This window comes from Sceloporus undulatus, chromosome 8 (assembly GCF_019175285.1).
Source record: "Sceloporus undulatus isolate JIND9_A2432 ecotype Alabama chromosome 8, SceUnd_v1.1, whole genome shotgun sequence".
Classification (NCBI taxonomy): domain Eukaryota; kingdom Metazoa; phylum Chordata; class Lepidosauria; order Squamata; family Phrynosomatidae; genus Sceloporus; species Sceloporus undulatus.
In genome coordinates this window covers 26513641-26539388 of record NC_056529.1, presented here as the reverse complement: position 1 = coordinate 26539388, position 25748 = coordinate 26513641, and the positions used below count along the sequence as shown (strand labels likewise).

The 25748-nt window shown below is 43.8% G+C and overlaps 1 protein-coding gene across 1 annotated transcript; it reads left to right on the top strand.

Moving 5' to 3' along the window:
- Positions 1-20508: 20508 nt before the first annotated feature.
- Positions 20509-25666, top strand: LOC121937451 (QRFP-like peptide receptor). Its single transcript, XM_042480636.1, has 2 exons — positions 20509-20593; positions 24168-25666. The coding sequence occupies exon 2, from the start codon at positions 24296-24298 to the stop codon at positions 25559-25561; it is 1266 nt and encodes a 421-aa protein (XP_042336570.1). The 5' UTR covers positions 20509-20593; positions 24168-24295; the 3' UTR covers positions 25562-25666.
- Positions 25667-25748: the final 82 nt, after the last annotated feature.

Below are 25748 nucleotides of genomic sequence, written 5' to 3'. Positions count from 1 at the left end.
GCAGGAATCATGCAGGAAACAGCCAAGGAAGAGGCAAGAGATGCAAAGTTATTAAGGAATGCCAAGTTATTAATGCATACTATGAAGATGCCAGCCACAGATGCTGGTGAAACATCAGGAATAAACTCTTCCATTACATGGCCACATAGCCCGAAAAACCCACAAAAATCTATGGATGCCAGCCATGAAAGCCTTCGACTTCATATTAAGGAATGAACAGAAGGAGAGATGCATACCTAGCCTTTTGTGGGAGTGAACTCTTTTACAAGACTTATCTTGTACAAATGGCACTGGAATGCCAACTCCTCCACCCTTTCTAAGCTCCGGCGCATACCCTGGGTATCAGCTCAGACGCTTAAACTACAGGAAACAGCAGCCTGAACACAATAAGGGAGGAACGTGTGCCAGGTCCGTTGATAAACAGTATTTCATCTGAATTAAAGAGAGCCGGCTACCATTGCCAGCTACTCCCTGCCATGTCTGTTTGGGAGGAACACAGAGGCTGCCTTCAATGACCTGCAAGGTGTTCTTGGGAGAAAATTGGGACATGTAAGGCCAAGCGACATTAAGAGTGTGGTCAAGGGGTTAAAAGTTATTAATGAAGAACAGACACGCTAGCAGAGGCTGCAGCAGTTTGCTTTTGCCTGCATCTACTGGGAAGGACATAAGTCTGACCTCTCAACTCCTCCTCTCCACCACTAAATTAGTTGAATATAAACTATTTTCATACCCTCTTACTGTCCTGACTTGTGCAGATCAGTCCCATTTTTTCAGCTGCTTTAAAAATATCCCATTCTCTCTCTCTCAGGTGAGGCTGAGTAGCTTATGGCAGAAGTCAGTACTGTATCATACAAGGAGCAGAGCAAGAGGTCAAGAATGAAAGCCAGGAGATAAATATGATCAGGTCGGATTGGGCAAAACTTCCAGAAGTAACGCAGGGTGCCTTGGACTGCTGGCAACGGCATACCTGTTAACAGGAACCAGGATGTTTATATATTGGATGCCCAGACTACCAGGATGTTGGACCATGAGATGACAATGAAGCAAGAAAAAGAAGACAGTCTGGTTCGTTTCATTTATTACGGCAAATAGCCAGCATATGTCTAGTTCTCCTGTGTTCCTTGGGTTTCTTTTCCTTTTTCTAGTCTGAGCATTGCAGAGCTTGGAAAGGTTCAGTGTTTGGACTACAGAAATGATCCGAATGGCCATTCAGTTCCAAGCAGTGGCTTTGGTGGCTAGTGGATTCTGGGAGCTGGAGTCGACATGGATTCCTCCAAGCTCTGCCTGTTGGTGCAAAATGCCTAGACGTCAGCTAAAGGCACCTAATACTCCGCCGGAGGAACTCCATGACTGTACAGAGGCATCCAAGTCAAGGGTCCCTCCGCCGAAATGTTTTCTTTCTTTTCCAACCAAGGCTGGTGCCCGCTTGCAACACAGCCCAAATTTTTGTGGCTGCTGCCGGAGGGGTTGAATGAGGACAAAGAACGCTGCCAGTAATACGGGAATCAAAGAAACACTCCGTACCCCCAAAGGCAAGACTTCAGGGCTGGCAAAAACATCAATATTTTGCTGAAGTCAATATTTATAGAGCCACTTCCATGTATAACAAAAAATAATGACCACAGAGGAAATACACAAATTCAACCAAGACAATGAGGAAATTGAAATAGTGAAAGAATTCCCATACCTAGGATCAAACACAGAACAGACAATGAAAAAACAGGCTATTTAAAACCACATAAAACAATTTAAACTAGTGCCAGTAACCCTGGATAAAATCACATCTTTGCTATGTATTTATTCATATTGTAAGCCGCCTCGATCTATCCAGAGAGGCGGGATATAAATTATTATTATTGTTGTTGTTGTTGTTGTTGTTGTTGTTCAAGTGTTCTAATCCTATTGATTTAAAAAAATATTTTAGATTTATCTATCCTTTTTGCCATGTTGTACTTTTTAATTGTACTCCCTTGTTTTGTATGCGCACACCCTATGCTCCAAACATTCATAGCAAACTACTACTACACCATGATATGTGACAACTCTGTTGGAGAGACCCAGGGTAGTGACCACGGTGTTAACTTTCAGACAAGATGTTTGCTGACCCTGTCCAATATCTCTGGAAAGGACCCATTAGAGCGAATTAAAGATTTTTTGGCATCTCTGGAAGGGACAGAATGTCCTGGCAAATGGCCTCCTCTTAACTAGCACACAAGGATGGTGCCCAGGCTGTGGCCCATTAAGATGGATGGTTCATTAATAAAGAATGCAGGTAATCATCTTGTCTCTCTATTGGTTTTATTATGCCACCATTTAGCACTGTCAGACAGCGATGTGTCAATTCATCCACATCTAGCCCTGACAAAATGTCTCTCCTATCTATCCCAGCCCTGCTTCCTGCTGTTCTCCTTCTCCATCCCACATTTTCTCCTTCCTTCCTTCGACCTCCACCCCCGACTCAGGACTTTTGCTAGATTCAACAGAAGGCCTGCCAATCATGACCCAGCTGCATGCTTCTTCAGTGACATGCTCCAATGCTCCCCTCTGGAATTGCGCATAAAGCCTTCAGAATGAATTTCCTTCTCTGAGTGATGTTGGGATGTGAACCTAGATCTCCAAAGGTGACGCTGGAGTGCATTAAACGCAGCAGGGAGCTCTCCTCTCCAACCAGTTTCCACTGTAAGAAATACATTTCAGTCCAGCTCTCTGAACTGTTCCAGATGTTCTGAAGCTCCTTCCAGCCACAAAAATGCACGCCTCCCACTGCACAATGACTTAATAGATGCCGCGTTGTGTTTTCTCACTGTCTATTGAGTGCTGATACCTATGAAAAGAACCTAGGCTCAGTTTTTTTTTTTGGGGGGGTGCCATTTTGTTAAACAGATGAGCAGTGGATGCCTTGCTCCTTCAGTAATGGCGTTCCCCATTTGGGCTAAACCCCCATTGCCACATTGCCATCTCACATTTGCAAGCCCAGTTATAGAACCACTTATAACTATTGCTGTATATCCCACCTTTCTCTCAAAATGTGATTCAGGGTAGCTTACTAAGTAAATACAAGCTATGTAAGTAAATGCATAGACCACCCCCTGCAGAGTCTCTGCAATCCGTAGCAACAAATCAATCAAGTTTTGAAAAATGTAGCCTTGAAGAATGCCTAACCTGTTGTTCACAAGGCAAGGCCATGATATTTTGCTGCCTGAGACAAAAGAAAAGAAGGTAGCTATGCCATTCAATGTACAATGACCACCAATTGAATATTCCTTCCGCACAGGCAACAGTGCATCATCCTTGTCTCCATTTGTTAGGGGGATGCAAGGTCAAGCATGGCATCCAACTTCCCAAGCCATTCCTCACTCTGCCTTAAGGTAGGGATGGGCCTTGTCATTCCTCTTGAAGCTAAAGCAATCCAGGAGCCTTGAAGGCTACCTTCTTAGAGACACCTGACTGTCTACTGTGAGAAGCCGGATGCCGGACTAGATTGACCTTTCATCCAGGAATGCTCTGCTGATGCTGTCCTCGGGTGTTCTCATGTTCCATGCAGAGAATCAACAGCATGCTGTGTATTTTACCCATTCCCAGGGCTGCGGAGCCCCAGGCGACAGGAGAAAATGGCACATCCTGATCATTGGAGACAGAATTTGAAACCTTTGCAAAGACATCCTGGTCTTTGACCTGCACATCCTTGTTTCCCAAGCAGAGAAGAGGGAAGAGAGAAAGAGCGATGGGTGTTGACAGAAAGGAGAGATTCACCTGCAGGCGCCTTCCCAGCTGCTTCTTGGCCCGGAGGTCACTTTGTCAACAGCAAGACTGAGAAAGCTGTCTCATAAGTAAAGATAGGAGCCTCTCTCACACTCTCTAATGCCTCTGTTTACCTGACTAGTCAGAGCCAGGAGGGGGACTCCATATTAACTTTAAGCAGGTAGGTTAGAGAAAGACCAAAAGGAATGAAGGACTTTGTTGCAAACCAGGTTGGGGTTAAACAGGACCAACTCTAGGTTGGGGTTAAACAGATCCAAAGGGAACAGACTACCTCAGGTGGGAAGCAGTAATGGCAACTTCTCATCTGTACCTCTAGATTGAGACCATGGGCCATTTCCAAAAGACAAAGACACTTTTACTACCTGAAGCAAAGGACAGAATGGCGAGAACCTCTTCTTCAGGGACAATGGGACATTGATTCCCCTAAATAAGCATTCTGCCCCTCCACTGAAATCTTCCTACAGTCCCCACGTTTCTCTAGCATTGGAGAGAGTGGAAAATCAATGACATCTCAAACTCTTCTGTTCACTGTGTTGGTATTACCTGGGCACACATCGCTTGCCCCTTTTCTTTGCATGCCAAAAATGTATTTCTAAACACTCAACTGGAGTGTTAAGACTCAGTGGTTCCCAAACTTTGGTCCTTCAAGGGTTTTTGGACTTCAGCTCCCAGAAGCCCCTACCAGCTTGGATTCTGGAAACAGTCATGAATTCTGGGAGCTGAAGTCCAAATCATCTGGAGGACCAAAGTTTAGGAACTGCTGTACTAAGTTAGTGCAATGCTAAAAATTTGGGGATACAAGGAACATTTCACGAAGGGCATTATTTTTATTTGGGAAGGGCAATGCCTTCCTTTTGTCCCACTCCAGCTACATCCCAGTCTCCAAGAAAGAGGAACAGCCAAGAAATTGAGGAATTAGGAATCATCTAGTTATTTCACCCAGCATCTCTGGCCAGAGTTTCGCTCTCCCTAATGAGAGGGCCGGCCCTGCAGAGGGTATCTCTCCTATGAGTCCTTAGTGCCTCCTCATAGGCACAATATTAAATGTCTTTGCATCATAGTAAAGACTAAATCTTTCTGGCCACAGAGGAACCATCTCATGGGAATACTTAATCTCCAAGATTATGTGGGACACTCTGTAATGACAGTGTCACGACTGGGAAGAATGACAAACCCCAAACCCCAAAGATGAGTCAGTCTTCTCTGATTTGGATGATGGTCTTCAGAATATAATTATACGGAGGGCATAACTATAGCCCTAAAATACCAAAAGTCATGGATAATTCCTGGGAACTCACAGTCGCATTTGGTATCCATTCCTCCTCTTCCCTTGCCAGCAACTACTGGTGGCATTCATAGCAAAGAGGCAGTGAATTGACTCTGGGGCCTCATTCCCACTACATTTTAAACTGGTACATTAAACTCGACCACAAAGCAGTTTATTTGTAAGTGGGAATGCAGCCTGGGTTTGAATCTGAAGTCTACAGGAGTTGTCCAAGATCCAGTCAATGGGTTCAGTGTCTTGGCTATCTCCTTTAAACATTTGGAATAAGCCCCAGAGCCAATGCACCACCAGCCCCTGACAGGTGAACCAGCAACTGATGTTCTTCAAAGCTAGAAATGGATTTCTAACCCTTTCTGAGTCCTCTTCCCTTCCAGTTTCGGAGGCCTTGTTGGTGGTCCATGCGTGCCTATGTCTTTTTAGGTTTCCGGTTGAAATTCCAACAGTTAACTCATGGTGACCCCATGAATTTCATAGGGTTTTCTAAAGCAAGGAATGCTCAGAGGTGATTTTTCCAGTTCTTTCCTCTGAAATAAAGCCTATATCACGGAGTATTCATTGGTGGTCTCCATAGAAGTACTAACCACAGCTGAACCTGTTAGCTTCCAAAATCAGAAGGGATCTGGACCCTTTAGGGTACTTAGCCCATACACCTCCTTTAACATTCAGATTTAAAGGCAATGGAGTTTCCCATTGCTGCTGCATCTCCTCTTCCTCCATCCTAATTTTACTTGGTGCTATTACAGGATAGAAAAGATGCCCAGGCCTGAGGTTGGAAGGGTAGGGAGATGGCTAACCTCACCTGGTCTGTGGAGCAAAGCAAACATCATTTATTTGGAGTGGTAAAAACATTTCCAAACAGAGACCTCTGTTAACAGGTGCGCCTTTTATTTGCCCACCTGTCGTCCGCTCTCCCTTGCGCTGTTTATCTTAGCCATTTTTTATTGTTAGCGTTCAGGGGCTACAGGCAGGAATGCAAATATGATGGAAAGATTAGATGGGCACGTGTTCTGGGGCAGCTGGAGTTAGCAGTGAAGTTTTTAACAGTTCGGTTGGCATACTATATTCAGGTTAATGAGGGTTAAGGGCCAAGCTGCACATGATGTGCAAGAGATCGGTCATGGATTTTCTGGCTTTTGTTGTGGTTAGTTTTGCAAGTGAAATACAGAGCGCGATCCACTCCAAAGCTGCTTCCTCACCCGAAGTGGGGAAAATGAAAGCATCTCCAGCCTCAGGTGGACTTTTAAAGAAGAACCAGAAACCTTAATGCAGGCGAGATCTCTAAATGCTGAATAGACATGCATGATAATTCGTAAAAGTTACCTTTTAGTCTTGCCATCATAATACCAATCTGCAGTTACTGCTCACATCTATTTGCATGGTAAGCAACCAATGAAGATTTAAAAGACTGCCCTCTAGAAGTGACTTTTCATGAGAGGCAAGTAGCAACTAGACACTGTGGGAAATAAACTGGCATTCCATGCCTAGGATTTACTAACATATTATCCCATGGAGTTCAATGGGCCTTACTTGTATTCAAGTCTGAGTAATAGAAAAAGACTTGGGAAAGCAGATAGCAAACAAAAAAAGTTTTCTTCTATCACTAAACAGTTGTGATCAAATGCACAGGTAAATATGACGTGTTACAAAAGCTTTCCTGTCTCAGTAACATAAAATCATGGACTTGGAAGAGACCCTAAAGGCCATCCAATCCAACCCGTTACCATGCAGGAAATCACATTCAAAGCACTTCCAACAACCTTTGCATAGAACCAGGCAGAAGAAAAACTTGGAAAAGTTGCTTTTGGGAACTGTCGTCTCCCCTCAAAACTAACTTTCTCAAGCTCTGCTCTTCCCTGAGTCCCAGGGCCCTTCAGATTCCTGCAACAGCTGGAAAAGGGTAGGGGATTCTGGGAATTGTAATTAAAAAAGAATAGTTTTCCAACACTTGGGGGAAGAGTCAACCATGAAAAACATCCCCAACAAAGGATGATCAGAACCAGAACTGAGATGGCACAAAATAATCCATGAGAAAATCTGGATGGATGATAACCAAGAACAGTTAAAGAAGACTGATTGGGGTATAGAATATCTTTTCCCAGAGCATGATGTCCATAAGGACCGCTTTTCGGGAACTGACTGCAATTTCCTTTCTTGCATCCCCATGGATAAGGCCTCCCCAGGCTTGATGGAACAGAGGCAAGAAGATATTAAAACCCTCTGGGAAACCCAGCAGACTACACAACAGATGCACACTCATCCGAATACAGTACATGTATTAAGTTGCCCAATCGCGCCACCTGTAGACCAGAACAACAATCACAACTCCACTTTTGATGTTGTTGTTGTGCGCCTTCATGCTATTTCTGACTCATGGCGACCCTAAGGCAAGTAGATCTATCATGGGATTTTCTTGGCAAGATTTGTTCAGAGGAGGCTTGCCATTGCCTTCCTTTGAGGTTGAGAGTGTGTGACTTGCCCAAAGTCACCCGGTGGGTTTTGTGGCCACCACTACTTCACACCTACTGTGACCTTCCTTAAGTTTTCAACACCGTTTTCGCAAACAATGAACAATCACAATTTTAAATGGCAACTATATTAGCGCAATAGTAGGAATGGTATTTGAAGCATTTGTCATGCATGGCTTTGTTGAGCTTTGCAACACTCTGCATTATCCTCCATTGCAGACGAGGCTGATCAGTTAAAGTCCCTGAGTTTGTATTTAAAGTGTGAATTGTTTCAATGCAATTTGGCAGAGGAAGAAGAGAGGTGACAGCAGAAGAGCCTCATGTGAGATGCAGCCTCACTAAGGTCATAAAAACAATTCAGCAGCCTTTGAGTCACACCTATGCGCAAGGTCCTTCCAGGCAAAGGAGTGGTTCAAGGCTCTGACCTAGTGGGGGTTCATGCCACAGAGTTGTTTCCACACTTTGAGCTAATGTTTGACAGCCGGCACAAAGTAGATCTGACACTTTGGGAAGCAGAGGCCAGTGCAGCATCTTTATCGTTTATCTCGAGGAAAATCATCAAGGGAGATGTTTCATGGGTTGTGACTCGAGAATGGATATGATGAGATGCTGCACGTCTTACTACTGTGAAAAGGAACAGGAGAGTAGTATGGATGCATCGCTGGAAATATGCAGAGAATGAAGGCAGGAGAGACAGGGAGGGACAGTATAGATCAATTGTAAGACTGGAAGTAGAGTTTGAAAGGCTGTTTGCAATGCACAACATCCACTCAGCACAAGATCCACATACTACCCCAGCACTATGCAACCCTTATGCAGAATAGTGCAATACATGTCAATGGCTGAATGCCATTGTGCAAGGCACAATGCACAACTACCATGCACACAATGCATGACCGCAATGTGCAGTGTTGCTGTGTGCACAACTCTGCATGCACCACTGTTGAGAGAATAAACCCACTGAACTATAACAAACAATTCACCCTCTATGCTTAGCACAACTTACAGACACATGTGTTACTAACCAGATGCCAGTCATAGTGTGAGTGTGTCTGTTGGACATAGTCAAATGAGGCCTCCGTATTGATAGCTTCCTTCATGTATTTTTTTCTTGGCATTGTACCAACCATAACATTTCTCAGACTTGGAGCATTTTCATGTAGTGTTCTTAAAGCACTCTCCCAGATCCATTGTGGTTATAAATGCAAATCCGATCATGACAGAATGTGCCAGGATGACCATTTGCATTAAGAAATACCTCTCAGCTCTTTTTCCCACAGGGATAAGAGTCAGTTCAGTCAACCATATCATTGATTTAAGCCTCTTGTGGAAATAATAATAATAATAATAATAATAATAATAATTTTCAAGGTCAGAATATTTACCAGAACACCTAGAGCATAAATTTTCACCTGCATCCATCCACAAAGTACTGTACCCAGGTACTGTGCAACAGCCATTGCATAGCTTTTTGTGGGTTTTTGGGGTTATGTGGCCATGTTCTAGAAGAGTTTATTCCTGACGTTTTGCCAGCATCTGTGGTGAGCAAAAACTATGGATGCCGGCCATGAAAGCTTTTGACTTCACATTAGCCATTGCATAGCCTGGGGGAAGAAGTTGCACAGGGAGATGCTCGATACCTCCTTTTGCAATGTCAGAAAAATGACCTATGGTAGCATAACTCTTAGTTACACTTGTGTAAGTCATCAAGAGCGTTCTGGCCTTATAAGATAGTGCCATTCATCAGAAGTAATCACACGCTCCCTAAACAATATTCACATGCTCCCTCAAACATGGCGAGATGCATGCCCCTTCACCTCTGGTTGTTGCTGCCTTCTCTGTGGATACACAGCCTTTAAGAACTGGAGTTCTGTGGCCAGCCCTCTGGGACATAGAAGCCTAACCCGACTCATAGTTAGCAATAGTTTGGAGTAGCTCTCACTTCCAAGAAACACCCACGCATCACTCAAGATGCATGAAAAGGCTATCAAAAAAAGCTATTCTGTCCCTTCAGGCTTTGAACAGTTTGGCGTTTCTGCGTGCGCGATGGATAGTAAATTCTCGTTCCATTATCGCAAGTGATAAAAAGGTCCCTTTGCCTAAAGCTATGGGAAGAAAATGTCAAGTGCATCTTTTCATAAAAATGGCTCATTATTTGAAAGGGCTTCAGGCCAAGGGGAGAATTTCCTAGCTTCAGCACAGGTCATCTCCTTCACTATAAAGGTTTCTCTTTAGTCATTGGGAGTAAGACCTTTAAGCAAAAATATGCTGCCAGTTTAGATTTTGGCTCCCAAAAACTTCTCCAAAACTTGATTCGGCCCTGATGTTGAAAGAAGTCCCTCATTCTGTATAGGTATAACTCTCTTTCTGAAGCGACATGGATGCATATACTGATGCATATACGGATAGCACCTTCTGTATATCATACTGGTTGCTTTCAGAACATAGGAAAAGCTCTGCTGGATCCAATGTGAGGTCCATCTAATCCATTATCCTGCCACCTTTTTAATCACCTCCATCATTTACCAAAGGAAGAAAAGTCTATTAGTTATCGTGGCAGAAAATAACTTCTACTCTGAAAAACATCCAGCATCTTTAATCCCACTCTCCATTACCCCACCAATAATAATAATAATAATAATAATAATAATAATAATAATAATAATAATAATAATTTGTACCCTGCCTCTCCTATAAGACCACTGCCTTTTATTGTCTTGTGTCTCTGAAATGAAAAAGTTGATTGTGTTTTCTTTTAATGAAAAAGCATTAAGTATGTTATCCGTCATATTATAAACCACTCGCTTGTTGTCAACATCCTTTCTGAGAAGGCCTTTCAAGGCACACAGATGGGAGCCGTTGGTAAGTTGATATATAGACTTTTACAGGCCACAGTCTGGATGTCTTCAGAAGAGGCTGGACAGTTCCCTGCTGGGGATGCTCTAACTAGAGTTCCTGCATTGAGCAAGGAGCTGGAACCAGGGACCTATTGGGCCCCTTCCAACTTTATGGTTCTATGATTCCTTGGAGGTGATGTTTGGCAAAGAGCCATCACTGGTTCCAGCATCCAGAGCATGGGAAAGTTCTTTTGTTCAATTTAAAATGTTATTTTGGACTATAGATCTCCGATCCACAAGTCAATCCAACTCCGCACCCACCACTAAAGCGCACACTTTCCAAGCTGCTTTGCTAGGATTCTGTGGTGGCATCACAGCTCTGAGTAGGAAGCAATCTCTGAGACCATGTAACTACTTGTAGAATGGTATTTTACACGGATAGAACACACTAAAAGAATTCCAGCCACAGTGTTCAGTTTCCCTCCCCAAATCTCCTCTACCTCATCAAAAAGGGAAAAATAATCATCCCACACTAATTCCAACCAGTTGCAAAACAGCCTCTCTTCTCTGTTTCCTCGCTATCTTTCTGGAGTCCTTCCAGCAGAGAAAAAGAGTGAGAGAGATGCATGCTTTTCTCTCTGGCGTTCACATCCATACAATCTTCGAAACTGCAGCTCGGGGAGAAGGAAATTGCCATTGGACGACCTCTCGGAGCTTGATGACCATTAGCTGTGACATGATGTGAATGGGATCGGGCTCAACAATGCAATTACATCTGCCCACCAGACTCCCAGCAAGGACCAGCCAGGGTTTTCGTGCTCCGTCGGGTGGCGTTCCTTTGACCTCCTTTGTCACTGGTCCAAGGAAAGAGGGAGAACAACATTGGCAATGTGTTCTGTACTCCTTCCGGCTAATTAAGGAGCGAGTTGTTACCTGTCCTAGATCAGCCGTATTCTCCTCCTCCGTACAGGCTGTGAAGCCCTGGTCTGCTCATATTTATCCCTCCAGCAAGCCAAAGGGGAAGAGGTCAGCGAATCACAATAGGCAACACTGTGAGGTCTCCATGAATGTGTCTGTTCAAACTTTATGACATTTCCCAACTGACAAAGGCCATTAAGCCGAGAGGACATTGGGTTGGAAGGCACAAGCTGTTCTACAGGAGGCTATGGATAAGATCTGTGTCAACCACGTTCACGACTCCCCATCTTCGACACGCATGCTTCTCTGTCCAGATTGGTTTATAATCTATGGAAACCCCCTTCCTTCCTTCCTTCCTTCCCTCCCTCCCTCCCTCCCTTCCCTTCTGTCTTTCTTTCCTCCCTCCCTCCCTCCCTTCCTTCCCTCCTTCCTTCCTTCCTTCTTTTCAAAAATGTATTGCTGATCATATGGCTGAGATTTTAGATCAGCTACTTAGTTAAGTATTCTTAGGCCCAAAACACACTGCAGAAATAATCCAGTTTGAGACCACTTTAACTGCCCTGGAATCCTAGGAACTGTAGTTTATTGTAGCCTCAGAGTTCTCTGACGGAGAAAGCAAGACGTTTCACAAAACTACAGTTCCCAGAATTCCCTAGCATAGACCCAGGTCCCAAACTGGATTCTTGCTGCACTGTGTTTTGGACCCAAGATGAGCTAGTATGCAAAGGGATCTTGTAGCACCTTTGAGAATAACTGAAAGAAGCTAGTAGCAAGAGCCTTTGTAAGTTGAGACTACTTCCTCAGATGCATGGAGTGGAAGGTCCAAGGAGAGACCTATGTAAGGGACACCTATACAAGCAGGCAGACTTTTGTGTGCATAGCAATAGCAATGCAACACTTGTGAGTATGAAGAGGAGGTGACAAGTTCATAATATCCAACATTTCATTAGGACACATGTGGCCCAGTAACATCAAAAGTGGTAAAGGTTATTAATGAGGAAGAGCAGATAGGCTAGGCTAGGCTGCAGCAGTTTGTTTTTGCCTGCGTCTACTGGGAAGGGCAAATTCCAACCCCTTCCTGGCTTTCCCTTTTGCCGAGTTAACTAAGTGCAAACTCCATTTGGACTTTGAACTCAGTTTGCAGCAACTGAAGTAAGCTTATGACAAAGCAAGAAAGTGGGAGGAGGAGGAGAACAAAACTGGGACACTTTAGAGGCATCTGCAAAAGTAGGATTGCAGAGGATTGATTGGGATTTTCTTTGCTAAATTGGGACAATTGGAGGGTCCTCAGGTAGGCACCTGTAAGGACAGGCACTTTGGTTTTGGAATTAACTCCTCATTGGCACCATAGATCTGATAGAGACTGGGATCAAAGTACTTTACATGCACCAGTCTATTTTAAAGTATTTCCAAAAGCAACTTCAGGCTGAAAGTCATTCACATGAAACTGCCCCGGAGCCCATGGGGTTTTCATGGTAGGGATAATGCTTTCATTGGTGTTCAGAAGGCCCAGGTTGGCACACATCGGGCCATTTTGTTCTTATATGGCAATATCAAACCCAGGTCTTTCCCCCTGAGCCCTAGTAAATAAATCATGGATGATGTCAGTGACCAGGAGCTGAGAATGGAAAGAGGCCTCCGGTGGAAGAGAAAGAGGCCAAATAGCATTGCTAAACTGAAATGAGCTGTCTGCAAACATTGGCCATCGGGGAAGAGTCCCCTGTTTCCTTTTAGACGCTGCTTCCCACGCTCGGCTCAAGAGGCAAAGGAAGGAACCGGAGCCTGTTCGCCATCTGTACAGAGAGAGAAGCAGCGGACCAAGTCTCTTGCTGCATCCCATCTGCGGAGCAGAGAGAGGCAGTCCAACAGATGAAAAGCTTCAGCCTCCGCGCTGGGGAACTTGCCAGCCTTTCCAGACCCAAACTGCTTTCCATCAACCTCATTACACAATTCCCCAATAGCATTTTCACTTTTCCAAACTAATGCCTCCTACCACCCCCTAAAAAGATTTCCCACCCACTCTTTGCACTACCACCATTTCCCCGGAAAGCATAACACTCCAAGTACCTTCTATAAACATGGAAGATGCTAAAATGCATTTCTTGGTTAGCTTGTTTGTTTTTGAATCACTTGCACAAAAAATGGCCATCAGGATAGTGGAAGAGAAGGCCGCATTCCCACTTACAAATAAATCGCCTTGTGATCCGAATCGATGGATCGGTTCGGCAGCGGAGTGTGGTTCACACTACATTTGCCCTGATCACATTTTCTTGCTGCAAAATAAAATAAAATAAAATAAAATAACCCACTTGTGGTTCACATTGAGGAAGGAAGGAAGGAAGGAAGGAAGGACAGATGGACATGCAGACCAGCAAACAGGTAAGGTAGCCAGCTCGCCTCTGATCCATCCTCATCCATCAGCAGGGTTTGTTCATCATGTTGAATGAGGAACATTGGTTGAATTAGAAGCACTTCACCTCCTTTATCTACTCTCCAAACCTCCCGAACAGTGGGACAGCAGCAAGTGACCCTTGTGATCTTTTAGAAATAACAAGCGCTGTTGAGCTCAAATTATAACGCTGGAAAGCCCTGTGCTTTAAACTGTTTTCTTTTTTAAAGCTTGACCTTCTCTAAACACTGCGCATAGAATCCCAAACCATTAATGGAATACACTTTCCCCCGCCAACCCCAGCAGCTGCAGAGAGAGAATGGCAAACCATCAATAAAGGTATTGCCTTCGACTGGAGCAACGGCCTGAATTAAAACATACCTGCGGCCTTTGCTTATTGGTGTTTAATGCAGTGGGGTTGGGTTGATTTTATCTCAAGCATTAATGCCCCATCACCCAAAGAATACCTAACAAAGTCCTTTTCGGTTTGCATTAATGTTCGCCACCTTTCTGTTGGGTGTAATTAATCATCTCAACAGCTTGCATCTGTAATACTCCCAAATCCCACTAGAAGGCACTTGAATAAATCTGTTACAAGCCCTTGAATTTTAATTCTCAGGCCGGATCAAACTCTAGTCATACCCGCAACTTATGGATTAGTGCCCAGATTGACACTCATGCTGGAAGTACAATAGACAAAATAAAAATGTACATCCCTCTACGCCTCTGTAAGCAAGGATGAACCGACTGCAATTCTGTGTGGATGTAAGTATCAGATCCTCACCGTTGCAGAGAAGCTGTGAAGGCAAATGAGGTGCAAGCTTTGGAAGAGTTGTAATCTTTGCATTTCTAGGATCCACTGTAGACATTTAAACTGATAGACTGCCTTAATTTAATATTCATTCAACTCTCTTGTCAGGGTGCCTTTGGAACTATAGCTCAAGAAAGCACACTGGAGCGCTATAGCTCCAAAGTACAAACTACAAATCCCAGGATTCTGTGGTATGGATCCCAGAAGATTACAGTGATATGAAACTGATATAGTGATACAATCCACCTGCGGAGAATTCTGGGGTTAATTGACTAACAGGGTTTCGTAGCAACTGTGCTACGTAGCTAAGTATACATAAAGTTATATAACACGCTCCGTGATAGAAGTATCTGGCCTTAATAAATATATAGTGAGATGTATAGTATAGCACAGTATACAGTGCGGTGCATAATCCATGTTAAGCCAACACTTTAAAACCTTTGACAGTAATAACAGGCCATATCACCTAATACCAAAAGCGAGCATTAAAAAGAAAAGTCAAATAAACGCCACTCTGAAAGGTCAGAAATGAGCATCTTCCGTTAATTGAATCAGGGTAATTCAATAGTCTGGTTAAAAGGGGGGTCATTTTGACTCGGTGCCCAAATGTCAAGAGGCGGCACCAGATGATGAATATAAAACCCAGCTGAAAACCATCCTGGTTCTAGACACAAAGCAGGAAGATTGGAAGAATAAAGGTGGGGAGCAACCGGCTTCTTTGAACTGGGTTGCTCTCCATCTTGTGTTGAAGAATAAGATCCAGTCCAAGCATTGCTCGCTAGCCCTAGAGTAAACATTTGGAGTAGGCCTTGGCTATTTTGAACCCGTGTCCAAAGCTATCAACTCTGCTCCGCTGTACATTGTGTGACAAGTTTTTAAAAACCTAACAGATTCAAGTTTCATCAAATAGAGATGTATTTGATAGGGAAACCATCACCTGCTGCATTTCGGATCCTCAGACAGAGGCTGAATTAACCAATTGTTCAATATCTTACCTTTCTCCAGGATCCAAGGCAGCTCACAACCCTTTATAACAAAGTTTGTTGTGGCACACCTTCAAGTCGTTTCAAACTCATGGTGACCCTAAGGCAAACCTATCATGAGGTTTTCTTGGCCGGTTTCTTCAGAGGGGGTTTGCCATTGCCATCCTCTGAGGCTGAGAGTGTGTGACTTGTCCAAGGTCACCCAATGGGTTTACCTGGCAGAGCAAGGAATTGAACCCTGGTCTCCAGAGCCATGGCCCAATGCTCAAACGGCTAGTACAGTTTTTAAGATATAGGAACCCAGTCAGGAAAGAAATTGGCAACCTGTTCACAATGCACTCTTGCAGCTTCGCTCTGCAAGGATTTAGAACCTAATGCAACTGTGCCTTTATGACAACCTTTGGCTCATCCTTTGTTTCGTGACTTCTTGCAAGACAGTGAATCCGCTTTCGGTTTTATGGCAGCTCCTCCTGCCGCTGTTCCAAGAGACCAGAGTCATTGCCCACACAACAAGAGATCCATTAGCCAACTTTGTTTCGAGATGCAAATCTTCCACCATTTCATCCTCGAGACATAAAGATGAATAATTACTACGTTTTTCTCCTGATTGCCGGAGAAAACAAACATTTCTTTGTCGCATGCTCCCTGTAGTCAAATGTCCCGCAGTGTTCCAGGGGAATTATTCTGCAGAGAAATGCAAATGGGCAGAAAACATGGAGTGCACCAAAAAAAGATCACATATATTTATCTGCAGAATAATTCCCCAATCTAGCAATTCAAAGACCAGAAGGAAATGGTGCCAAAGTCTCATTGCCCTATTAACCTTCTAGAAAGAGTCTCCTGACTGTTGGGAAACATATTTTGTTTTAAACCAGCAAATTGATAATTGAGAATATGCTTTCCATCCCGACTCCTGTTTGAGGTTGGAAAGGTGGGGAGGAAAAACAAGGCCTTAGTGGACATGGAACTTAGTTTTTAGGATGCCGCCTCCATAGAAATCCTCCAGAGCATCATCACTACTTATTTCCCATTGTCCAGTGGAGCTTTTCAAAGACCTCGGTCCAAAACACACTGCAGAAATAGTCCAGTTTGAAACCAATTGGCTCAATGCTAGGGAATCATGGGAATTATAGTTTATTGGGGCCCCAGAGCCCTCTGACAAGAGGCGGCTAAATGTCTCCCAAACTACAGTTCCCAGAATTCCCTAGCACTGAGCCAGGGCAGTCAAAGCGCACTCAAACTGGGTTATTTTAGAATTTTAATACTGAATTTGTTTTAATTATTGTTGCGATTTAATTCTATTTTAATATACTGTTTTTGTATGCTTTTAATTGTATGGTGTTTTTTAATGCTGTAAACCACCCTGAGTCCCAGCCTTGGGAGAAGGGCGGGATATAAATAATAATAATAATAATAATAATAATAATAATAATAATTCTGCAGTGTGTGTTTTGGACCTGAGAATAACAAGGCAACTGCTGGCCTAGTCATCTTTGTCTCTGCTTCGGTCATTTCGTGATTGTTCTTGTTGTTGTAAAAAAATTCCATGCGTCCTTTTTGTTTCTCCATTCATTCTCATTGCTCTTTGTAGCCATCTTTATTTCTCTTGCATTTTAAAAGGATTTAAAATTATATATGTAAAACAATTAAACAAGACAATACAATATCCATCATCATGGGAGCGTATAAGGTTCTGAGGGCAAACCCTGCCAGCGATTTGCCATTTTGTGCCTCTTCGCAAGCTGTTGTTTGACGCTTATGAGCTGGCTGTCCATTAGCAAGATCGCTGCTTCTGGACCGGGGATGAAATATGTGTGAAATTATAATTGCTCTTTGTGGGTCTCCATAAAGAGATTTGTGCAGGATGAAAGAGCACATTGCTTTTGTGTGCTTTGGGGCAAATGCTAGCGTTACTTTGCAGTGGCTGTTGATCTTTGCCGAGCCATAAATATGATTCCAGAAACTCATAAAGAAATATAAATCCTGATTTCCAAAGTGAAAGGGGCAACCGAGTAGATTTGTATTCCGTTCACTTCCATACTTCTTCTTTAAAAATTAACTCGTGTGTCTGCTTCTCACTCCTTTGGCTTGGATGTCATAGCAAAGCGAACGGCTAAACAAACGTGAACCGCTCTTCACTGCAATACAGTATATGAATTTTTATTCTGCTATTAACCTCCTCTAACTTAGTTCAGTCGTAAATCAAAATGGGGACTGTAGGCTATAAAGCAAAAGACATCTAGGGAGTCATTCACATGTTGTTGTCGTTCTTTTGGTGCAACGATGGTCCAAAATGTATTGCAGAAATCATCCAGTTTGAGATCACTAAACAATAGGGAATGCTGAGAACTGTAGTTTTGTGAGACATTTAGCCTTCTCTGCCAGAGAGTCCTGGTGCAACAATAAACTACAATTCCCAGGATTCCCTAGCACTGAGCCAGGGCAGTTAAAGCGGTCCCAAACTGGATTATTTCTGCAGTGTGTTTTGACCCTATGCGAATAATCTCATGCATTCCACGTTTGTTATTCGAACCACATCTATGCACATCTCGGCAAGTTCATTTGCTCATACAAGTCAGCACTCAAATGAAGATGGAGTTGATGATGTGAATGCATTTGAAGCACATTCAAGGCATGTGGGGTTTTATCCTGGGTCCATTCGCATCAGTTATTCACACAATTGAGAATGCGAATCTTTTAGAAGATCTTGGGGGGGGGGGGGAAATCTGGCATTGATTATCTCAGGTTAAGTGGGGTTTTTGGATCTAGTATAGTTGGAACGGGTCTAGTATAGTTGGAATTGGACCTATAGCAGGAGTGGGAATTATAGTGGCCATCCAGATGTTGTTGGACTGCATTTCCCAGCATTCTTCACTACTAGCTATGTTAGCTATGACTCCTGCAACATTCAGGGATCTGTAGGGGCTCACAACTCCTACCCACGGACAACAAGGTTTAGGCCAGAGGCTGCTGATGTCACAGTATGATTAGTAGCTTTAGTTCTGGAGGGAAAGCATGGGCATAGTAAGGAATCAGTAGCAGCACATAGGTTCCATGTTAGTGAAATAGTGAGTCCATGCTAGGTTTTAGTCCAAACATCAAAGACGTTCAACATCTTGGAGAGCTCCTTTAATGTTAGATTAAACCCTGGTTTGGAATCACTGCCTCCCTGACCTGGAAGCCATCAGCTGATACTTCAAAGAAGTATGAAGAAGTGTATCCAAACTTAAGAGTCTTGCCTGTTCATTTTCCTGCTCCTTTAACAGCTTCTGAACTGTGGCTTGTTAAGGTGCAGATAGTGGAAAGTTCAGCTTTTGCAACAAGATTGTGTCCTATAGCGTTTTAAGATATAGGAACTCAGCAAGAGATGGGGAGAACAAATGGATGGCTCAGTCGGACAATTATTTTAATTGCCTTGCTGGCCTTGGCCCATCATTTCTCCCCAAACAAATCCAACTACGTGCTGAATCTAAAGAAATTGCCATTATTTCTCTGATGAACTCGATCCCTCTTTTCTAAATGTTCTTTTCTATGGCGAAGACATATTCTGTGCCCTCCACAGTTCAGCTCTGCAGGAAGCACGGTTTTGTTTTACTCTAAGTACCTGCATTTGCATGAATGTTTCATTTCCTGGGGAAGCCGAAAATGGAGTGACATTGTGTGACCATCTAAACAACAACACAAAAGCGATTTCATTTTCATTTTTCGCCTACGATGGAGCCAAGCGGTGGCAACCGGTTGCTCTGATGTCAGTTCTAGGTTCTATTTAGAACCTAGGTTTTGAATCCCAAGCTCCCAAATAGGCTCAGCACCTCAAATATAGCTCTGTTAAAGTTTGGACTACAACCCAGAGCGGCTGCACCATTCAGATGACATGGGATCCACCAATGGCCATTGCATCCAGACTAGGCTGCCAACCTACCTGTATAGGGTCTGTTCCACTATTAGGTAGAATCAAATAGCTGCCCAAGCAGCTGATTTTGGGTGTCATAAAAGACTATTTAATTTAGTACTGTTGTGTCTAGGTGCTTCTAGAGTTTTCTGCCTCATATGCCAAAATCACTCAGTTGGCCTTGGGTCCTCTCCATATGGAGTGAGGTGTATCATTTGTTGCTCTACCTCAGGCAGCAAAATATCTTGAGCTGGTTGGAGGGTTACCCTGGCAAGAGCCTCTCCATTCATTGATAGATCAAATGTTTTCTCATTCATATGTTTTCCTTTGGGCCAAAACTGAAGCTCCACCAGCTGCAAATGGAAGAGTTTCTTAAGAGATGTGGCAGGTGTTCTCCTTTCGGTGGCATACAGCTCCCCTGGCAAAACTGCTCTTGAAACCATTGGCAACTCTTTCTTTTTAGCATCCGCAGATGCCAAAGATACTGAGAAGCTGGACCAAAAGAAAAAAGGTACACAGAGGGAAAGAGATGCTGTGCCGAGAGGAAGGAGCTGCAAAGTAGCTTTACAGAGTGAAGCTTTATGCAGGCAAAGAGGTAGATCTTGTTCCAGCCGTCCATCAGGAGGGTTAAACAAGGAAAAATATCCCTGTGTGTCTGAAGGGGACAAAAGCTGCAAGGAGCAGACAGAAGGAAGGTGGTGTGTTTGTGAATAACAGGAGGACAATGTGAATGGACATTGGGAAAGGAGAATGCAACAAATGCTTGGTCTCTTGCCATAAAGTTTCTGCAGCTAAGAGACTTGCAAAAGGATTTGTCCGTCTATCCATAGATGCACAAGAGCCTCTCTGGGGAAGAGAGCATTGCAGCAGGTCTAAGAGCACCGAGGGAGCAAGCATGCCAGGATGAAAATGGGGTAAGAAAAAGGGAATCTGACCCTATGGAAAGTTGAGGTTGAGATCTGGAGGGATGGGGTGGGCAGGGAAGAGTTCTTAGGTAAGTTGGGAGCAAGTGGCATCATCTTGGAGGGAGGAAGGGAGCTGTGGGCTGTGCATTTCTGAGAGGAGACAGAGGAGGTCTGAGAGCATGAGAGGACTGCAGAGGGAAAGGGGCTGCTTCAAGGAGAGCCCAAAGAAAGCCAGCATTAGCAGCTCTCCATCCCTTCTTAGGGAAAGTCAGATTTCTTCTGAAGCAAAGAGATGCGTTGAGCCAGGCATTCGGACAGCTTGGAGCAACTTCCCTGCTTTGATGGAGTAAGTGCTTTGGAAAAGATGGAGGGAAGGAGGGAGCCAGATTGGATGGGGGACCAAAGTGGGCTCCCTTTGCTTGCAAAGGCAGAGAGAAAAGCCTGGGATTGGGAGGGAGCTGTCCTTTCAGCCCCAGTGCTGGGGACGGTGGCTTTGGCTTTGCAGGAGAATGTGATTTATAGCATCATCATCATCATCATCATCATCTATCACTATTATCATTAATGATCAAGGATCTGTCTGTAACGGCTATTCATAATCTGCAATCAATAAATATGACTGGTTACATCATAGTTCATCCTGCCTTTCCACTAGAGAATCAAAAGGTGCAGATTTGGAATATATTAAATGCATGTGATCACTCTTTCTCTATCTATCTATTTGTCTAACTGTCTGTTGGCGACACTGGTTTACTTTAAAGGTTGCTCCTGGTTCCACCACATTTTCAATGGAGTGATCATTCAATAAAATCGGCAACCATTGACAGCTCCACCTTGACTTTCGTCCTTTATCAAAACCAGGCTTATACAATGAATTGTACATGGGGAGAAAAAAACAAGAAGGGGAAAGCCAAGTTTAATCATGGCTTCCTTTATGTATGATTGTAGCCGCCCTCGATTATGGATCTCCACTGGGAACCGTAATGTACCTATAGATATTCCAGGTTGCCAAACCAATATATATTTTAAAGGCATAGTCGTGTTAGTCAGGAAGGTCAGTATGCCAAGAGATCTTGTAGCATCTTCGAGACTGAGTGAAAAGTCTTTCGGTTAGTCTCAAAAGCGCTACAAGATCCCCGAATTATTGCAGTTAGTCCCCAGCTGGTGTAGCCAATGTTCAAGCCATCAGACATGATGGACGATGCAGTTGGACACATATGGAAGGTGCTTGGGTTGGAGAAAGGCTGCTCTAATCACTGCAATTTACTACCTCTTCGTTGCCACTCAGCAAGCGGTTTTACTGTGGATTTAGGGTTTCTTCTTCCATCTCCTCCTCCTCCTCCTCTTCTTTTCATGAGCCAATCTGGCTATCTTGATTTTCCTAATTCAAAAAGAACAACCCAAAGTGCTCCTTTTAAGCTGAATTGCCTAATCTGAATATTGCATGTTGTGTCTGAAATGAGCTGTAACCAGCCAGAGCTCTTGTCAACCTAAATGTGTTAATTTTTAAAACAAGGGTTCTGTGTCGTTTTTGAGAGTTGTCCTCCTTTTAGCCTCATCTGATACATACAAACACACACACACACACACACACACACATCTTTCTGACTTTGCTGATGTTTTCTCCAGTCCCAAGTATTGGTGCAAACTACATCTTCCTCATTGCACTAGTACTACCAAGCTAGTGTCAAGAGTATTTCTTTGCATGTTACTGCATTCAGTGTGGCTTACTCATAAGGAAACATTTGTAGAATTGCAGCCTTGTTTGTTTGTTCAGAGACATAGCCGCGTTAGTCTGGAATATCAGTATGCCAAGAGATCTTGTAGCACCTTTGAGACCGTGTGAAAGAAGCTGTAGTGCATGCTTTCATAGACTTGGCACAGTTGGTCTCAAAGATGCTACAAGATCCCTTCACATACTTCTCTGTTTGTGTGCAATGTCCATCATGATGTCCATCATCATTCCACCAGGCGGCCTGCAACGTCAAACCAAAGTAATGTTGACATGGATGCCCCAAAGCAAAAGCAACCTGAACCCACATTACAAAAGGATGACTACCCTGGCACAATTCAAATTAATGAAACATCCGTAGCTATCCATGTGAAAAGAAACAGTTTGGCCTGGCAGCTAAAGACTAGCAAATACAGGATCTGCTAGGGAGAAAGAAAAGCTATAGTCAGCTGCTTCAGTCGCTGCAAGTAATACCCATGTTCCATTTCATTTACCATGTCTCATAAAACCATAAAATCCTAGAGTTGGAAAGGACCCCAAGGGCCATCCAATCCAACCCCATTTTGCCATGCAGGAATACACAATCAAAGCACTTCTGACAGATGGCCATCCAGCCTCTATTTAAAAACCTCCAAAGAAGGAGACTCCATCACCCTCCAAGGCGGCATATTCCCCTGTCAAACAGCTCTTACTGTCAGGAAGTTCTTCCCAATGGTATGTATCTCTGAGTACACATGTACACAATTGCACAAATATGTGTATACACAACTGCATTTTCACTGCCTAGAACCTTGGGTAATTTTCACAAATGGTATTATGAGTGCATCTGCATTTTTTAAAAACAACAAGAAGAACTAGTCCTGCAATGCGAAAGTCAGGCTAACAAAGAAGTCGAAATGCACACTCCATTTGGAAAGACCCGGATGCGTTTAATAAAAACGTAACCATCCTTCAGCAATATTAAATGCTTTTAAAATAAGTGTGTGGATGAATGGATGCTCACATAAATATCATGCAGAAGCTGGTGAGAAAAAGAGCACAACTCAAAACAGTTTACAAGAGAGAGAGAGAGAGAAAATATTGTCCATTCAAGGAGGTATCCTGGAACTTGATGAAAATAGTATTTAAATTAAAAGAGACAGATTTAGATCATGGTTGTTGTGCTGTTGCATGCCTTCAAGTTGTTTCACACTAATAGCAGCCCTAAGGAGACCATTTCATAGTGTTTTCTTAGCCAGATTTATTCAGAGAGGGTTTGCCATTGCCTTCCTCTGAGGTCAAGAGTGGGACTTGCCAAACCCAAGGGTTTTTTAAAGCAGTGTGGGCTTTGGTTTTGCAGAGCACTAGTTCAATGCTCAAGCTGTGAGACTGCATTCGCTTTCCAGATTTAGATCCTATCTCTCCCCAAGTGTAGCCTGTTTTAAGAATGATATAATTACAATGGGAGGATTGCAGAGAGATGTTGAAACCTACAGGGGCTGAAACCACTTGCCTTTGGCTAGATTGTGCTTTAAGCTAAAGTCCCCTGAATTAATTGGACCTTTATTGCTTTTTGGAGATTCATTTAAATTTTATATCACTGCTGGGATATTAGGATGGAATGAAAGAGATCCTGATTGAAGGATGATACGAAAGGTGTTAATTCTTACAGTCCAACAGACTGTAACATGGAGGAAAAGGACCATATCTGAGCATTTATTTTAATTTTTTTATATCTCATCTTTCTACCAATATGGGAACAAAAGCATCTCACAAAAGCTAACAGGAGAAACAACCTTAAAAGACAAGGATACACGTTGTCATGTTAAAATGCCTTTATTTTTTTTAAAAAAGTGTAAAATCATTTAAAGACATAACATTTTAAAATGTAGCTCTACACCCCATAAAATGATTCCCAGACACCATTTGAGACCACTCAGATGTGTCATCAATGAGCCGTAACCCATTCTGGACAATGATGCTGCCCTCTCAAGGATTCTTCTTGTTGCTAGTCTTTGACTGGCCTACAAAAATATTGGCTACAAAAACTTGCCTGCTAAAATATTTAATGGTTAAAATGTCTGTTTCAGTAGAAAAGTCTTTAGTGTGGTGCTTAGAGGTGCTACGAGACCAAAGATCCCTTGCATACTGAGCCAGACTAATATGCCTTTGAATCTGACCATTTCCCATCCCACCTTCTCTTTTCCAGATCTAAACTCACAAGACTTATCTGGAGCCTTGCTGTGGGACAAAAGACTCCCCTAGCTATCTGTTAGCACTCTGGGTACCAATTCCAGTTTCATTTGGCCTCCTTCATGCGTCAGAGAAGAAGGCGCAATGAACAGCTCCTCCGGTCTCATGGGGATGGAGAGCCTGCTGGAGCCGTGGAAACCAGAGAACATCTCCTCTGTGGTGGGACAAGTCAACAAGAGTCAAGAACTGGGCCGGGAGGAACTGGAGAAACTTCTCTTTCTGTTCGACAAGGAGCCAGTCACCATCAGCCTCACCATCATGTACTTGGCCTCCTTTTTGGTGGGCTTTGTTGGCAACATCATGTCACTCAGGATGCTCACCCAGAAGCGCAACAGCCAGATGCCTCGACTGAGCGCCACCAGGAGCCTCCTGATCAACCTGGCCATCTGTGACCTGATGGTGGTCTGCATCTGTATGCCCATCACCGCAGGCAACTTGGTCTACAAGGCCTGGGTCTATGGGGACTTTCTGTGCAGGACTGTGCCATTTATCCAGGCGGTGTCTGTCTCAGCCAGTGTCCTCAGCCTCACAGTGATCAGCTTGAACCGGTATTACAGCGTGCACAACCCACTCAATGCCAGGTCTTTCTTCACCCGTCGGAAGATCTGGAGCACCATTCTGGTGGTCTGGGTCATCTCCTCAGGGATCTGCATGCCCCTTATATTTATGAACAAAATGGATGAGATCGGAGTAGTCCCAGGTCTTCTGCTGGCCTTCCCCATCTGCAGGGAAGTCTGGCCTCAGGAGCGGGTCAAGCAAGCCTACAGCTTCCTCCTCTTCTGCATCCTCTACTGCCTGCCAGTATTGTTCAACATGGTCATCTGCTGCCTGACTGTCCATAGGCTCTGGAGTCCCACCAGACCCTTGAAGGACTGCACCACTTTGAACCAGACATTGCCACCTTCCAGGTTGAAGATTCGCAAGAAGGTAGCCCAGATGGTGGTGGCTTTGGTCCTGCTCTTTGCCATCTCCTGGCTGCCCATTTATATGATGGACATCTGGATTGAGTTCAACAGCCCCAAGTCCTTGCAGGAGGTGGCTCCATCGCCTTGGGTCCTGGAGCTCCGACCGTTTGCTCAGTGGCTCAGCCTCACCAACTCCAGCCTCAATCCCATCTGCTATTGCTTTGTTGGCAACCTCTATAGATCAGCCAAGGAAATGAAGAGCAGGTACCAGAGGAAGATGGTCTCCCTTCTCAGCTACTCTCTCTCAGAAAAGAGCTTGCCTTCCTCTGTTCCCGAAGTGGTCTCCTACAAGGGTTCAACAGATTCCTCTACCAAAAGGTCTGATCCTGTCATGGCAATAGGAAAGAGGTGCCAGAAGAACTATAGTCCAAGAAGCCAAGTGTAAAATAACTCAGTAGCCTTACTGAGTCTCCCTCCTTTCCTCAAACCAGTGGTCTAATGGTAAGGCCTTCCAAGGAGTATGATAGTCTCCAGTGACACACCTCCAAAGCCATAGCCACATTCTCAGGAGATGAGATGTAGATAGATAGATAGATAGATAGATAGATAGATAGATAGATAGATAGATAGAT

What these genes read in the sequence shown, in the direction of transcription:
- LOC121937451 (XM_042480636.1), top strand. Translation starts at nt 24,296, where the DNA reads ATGAACAGCTCCTCCGGTCTCATGGGGATGGAGAGCCTGCTGGAGCCG.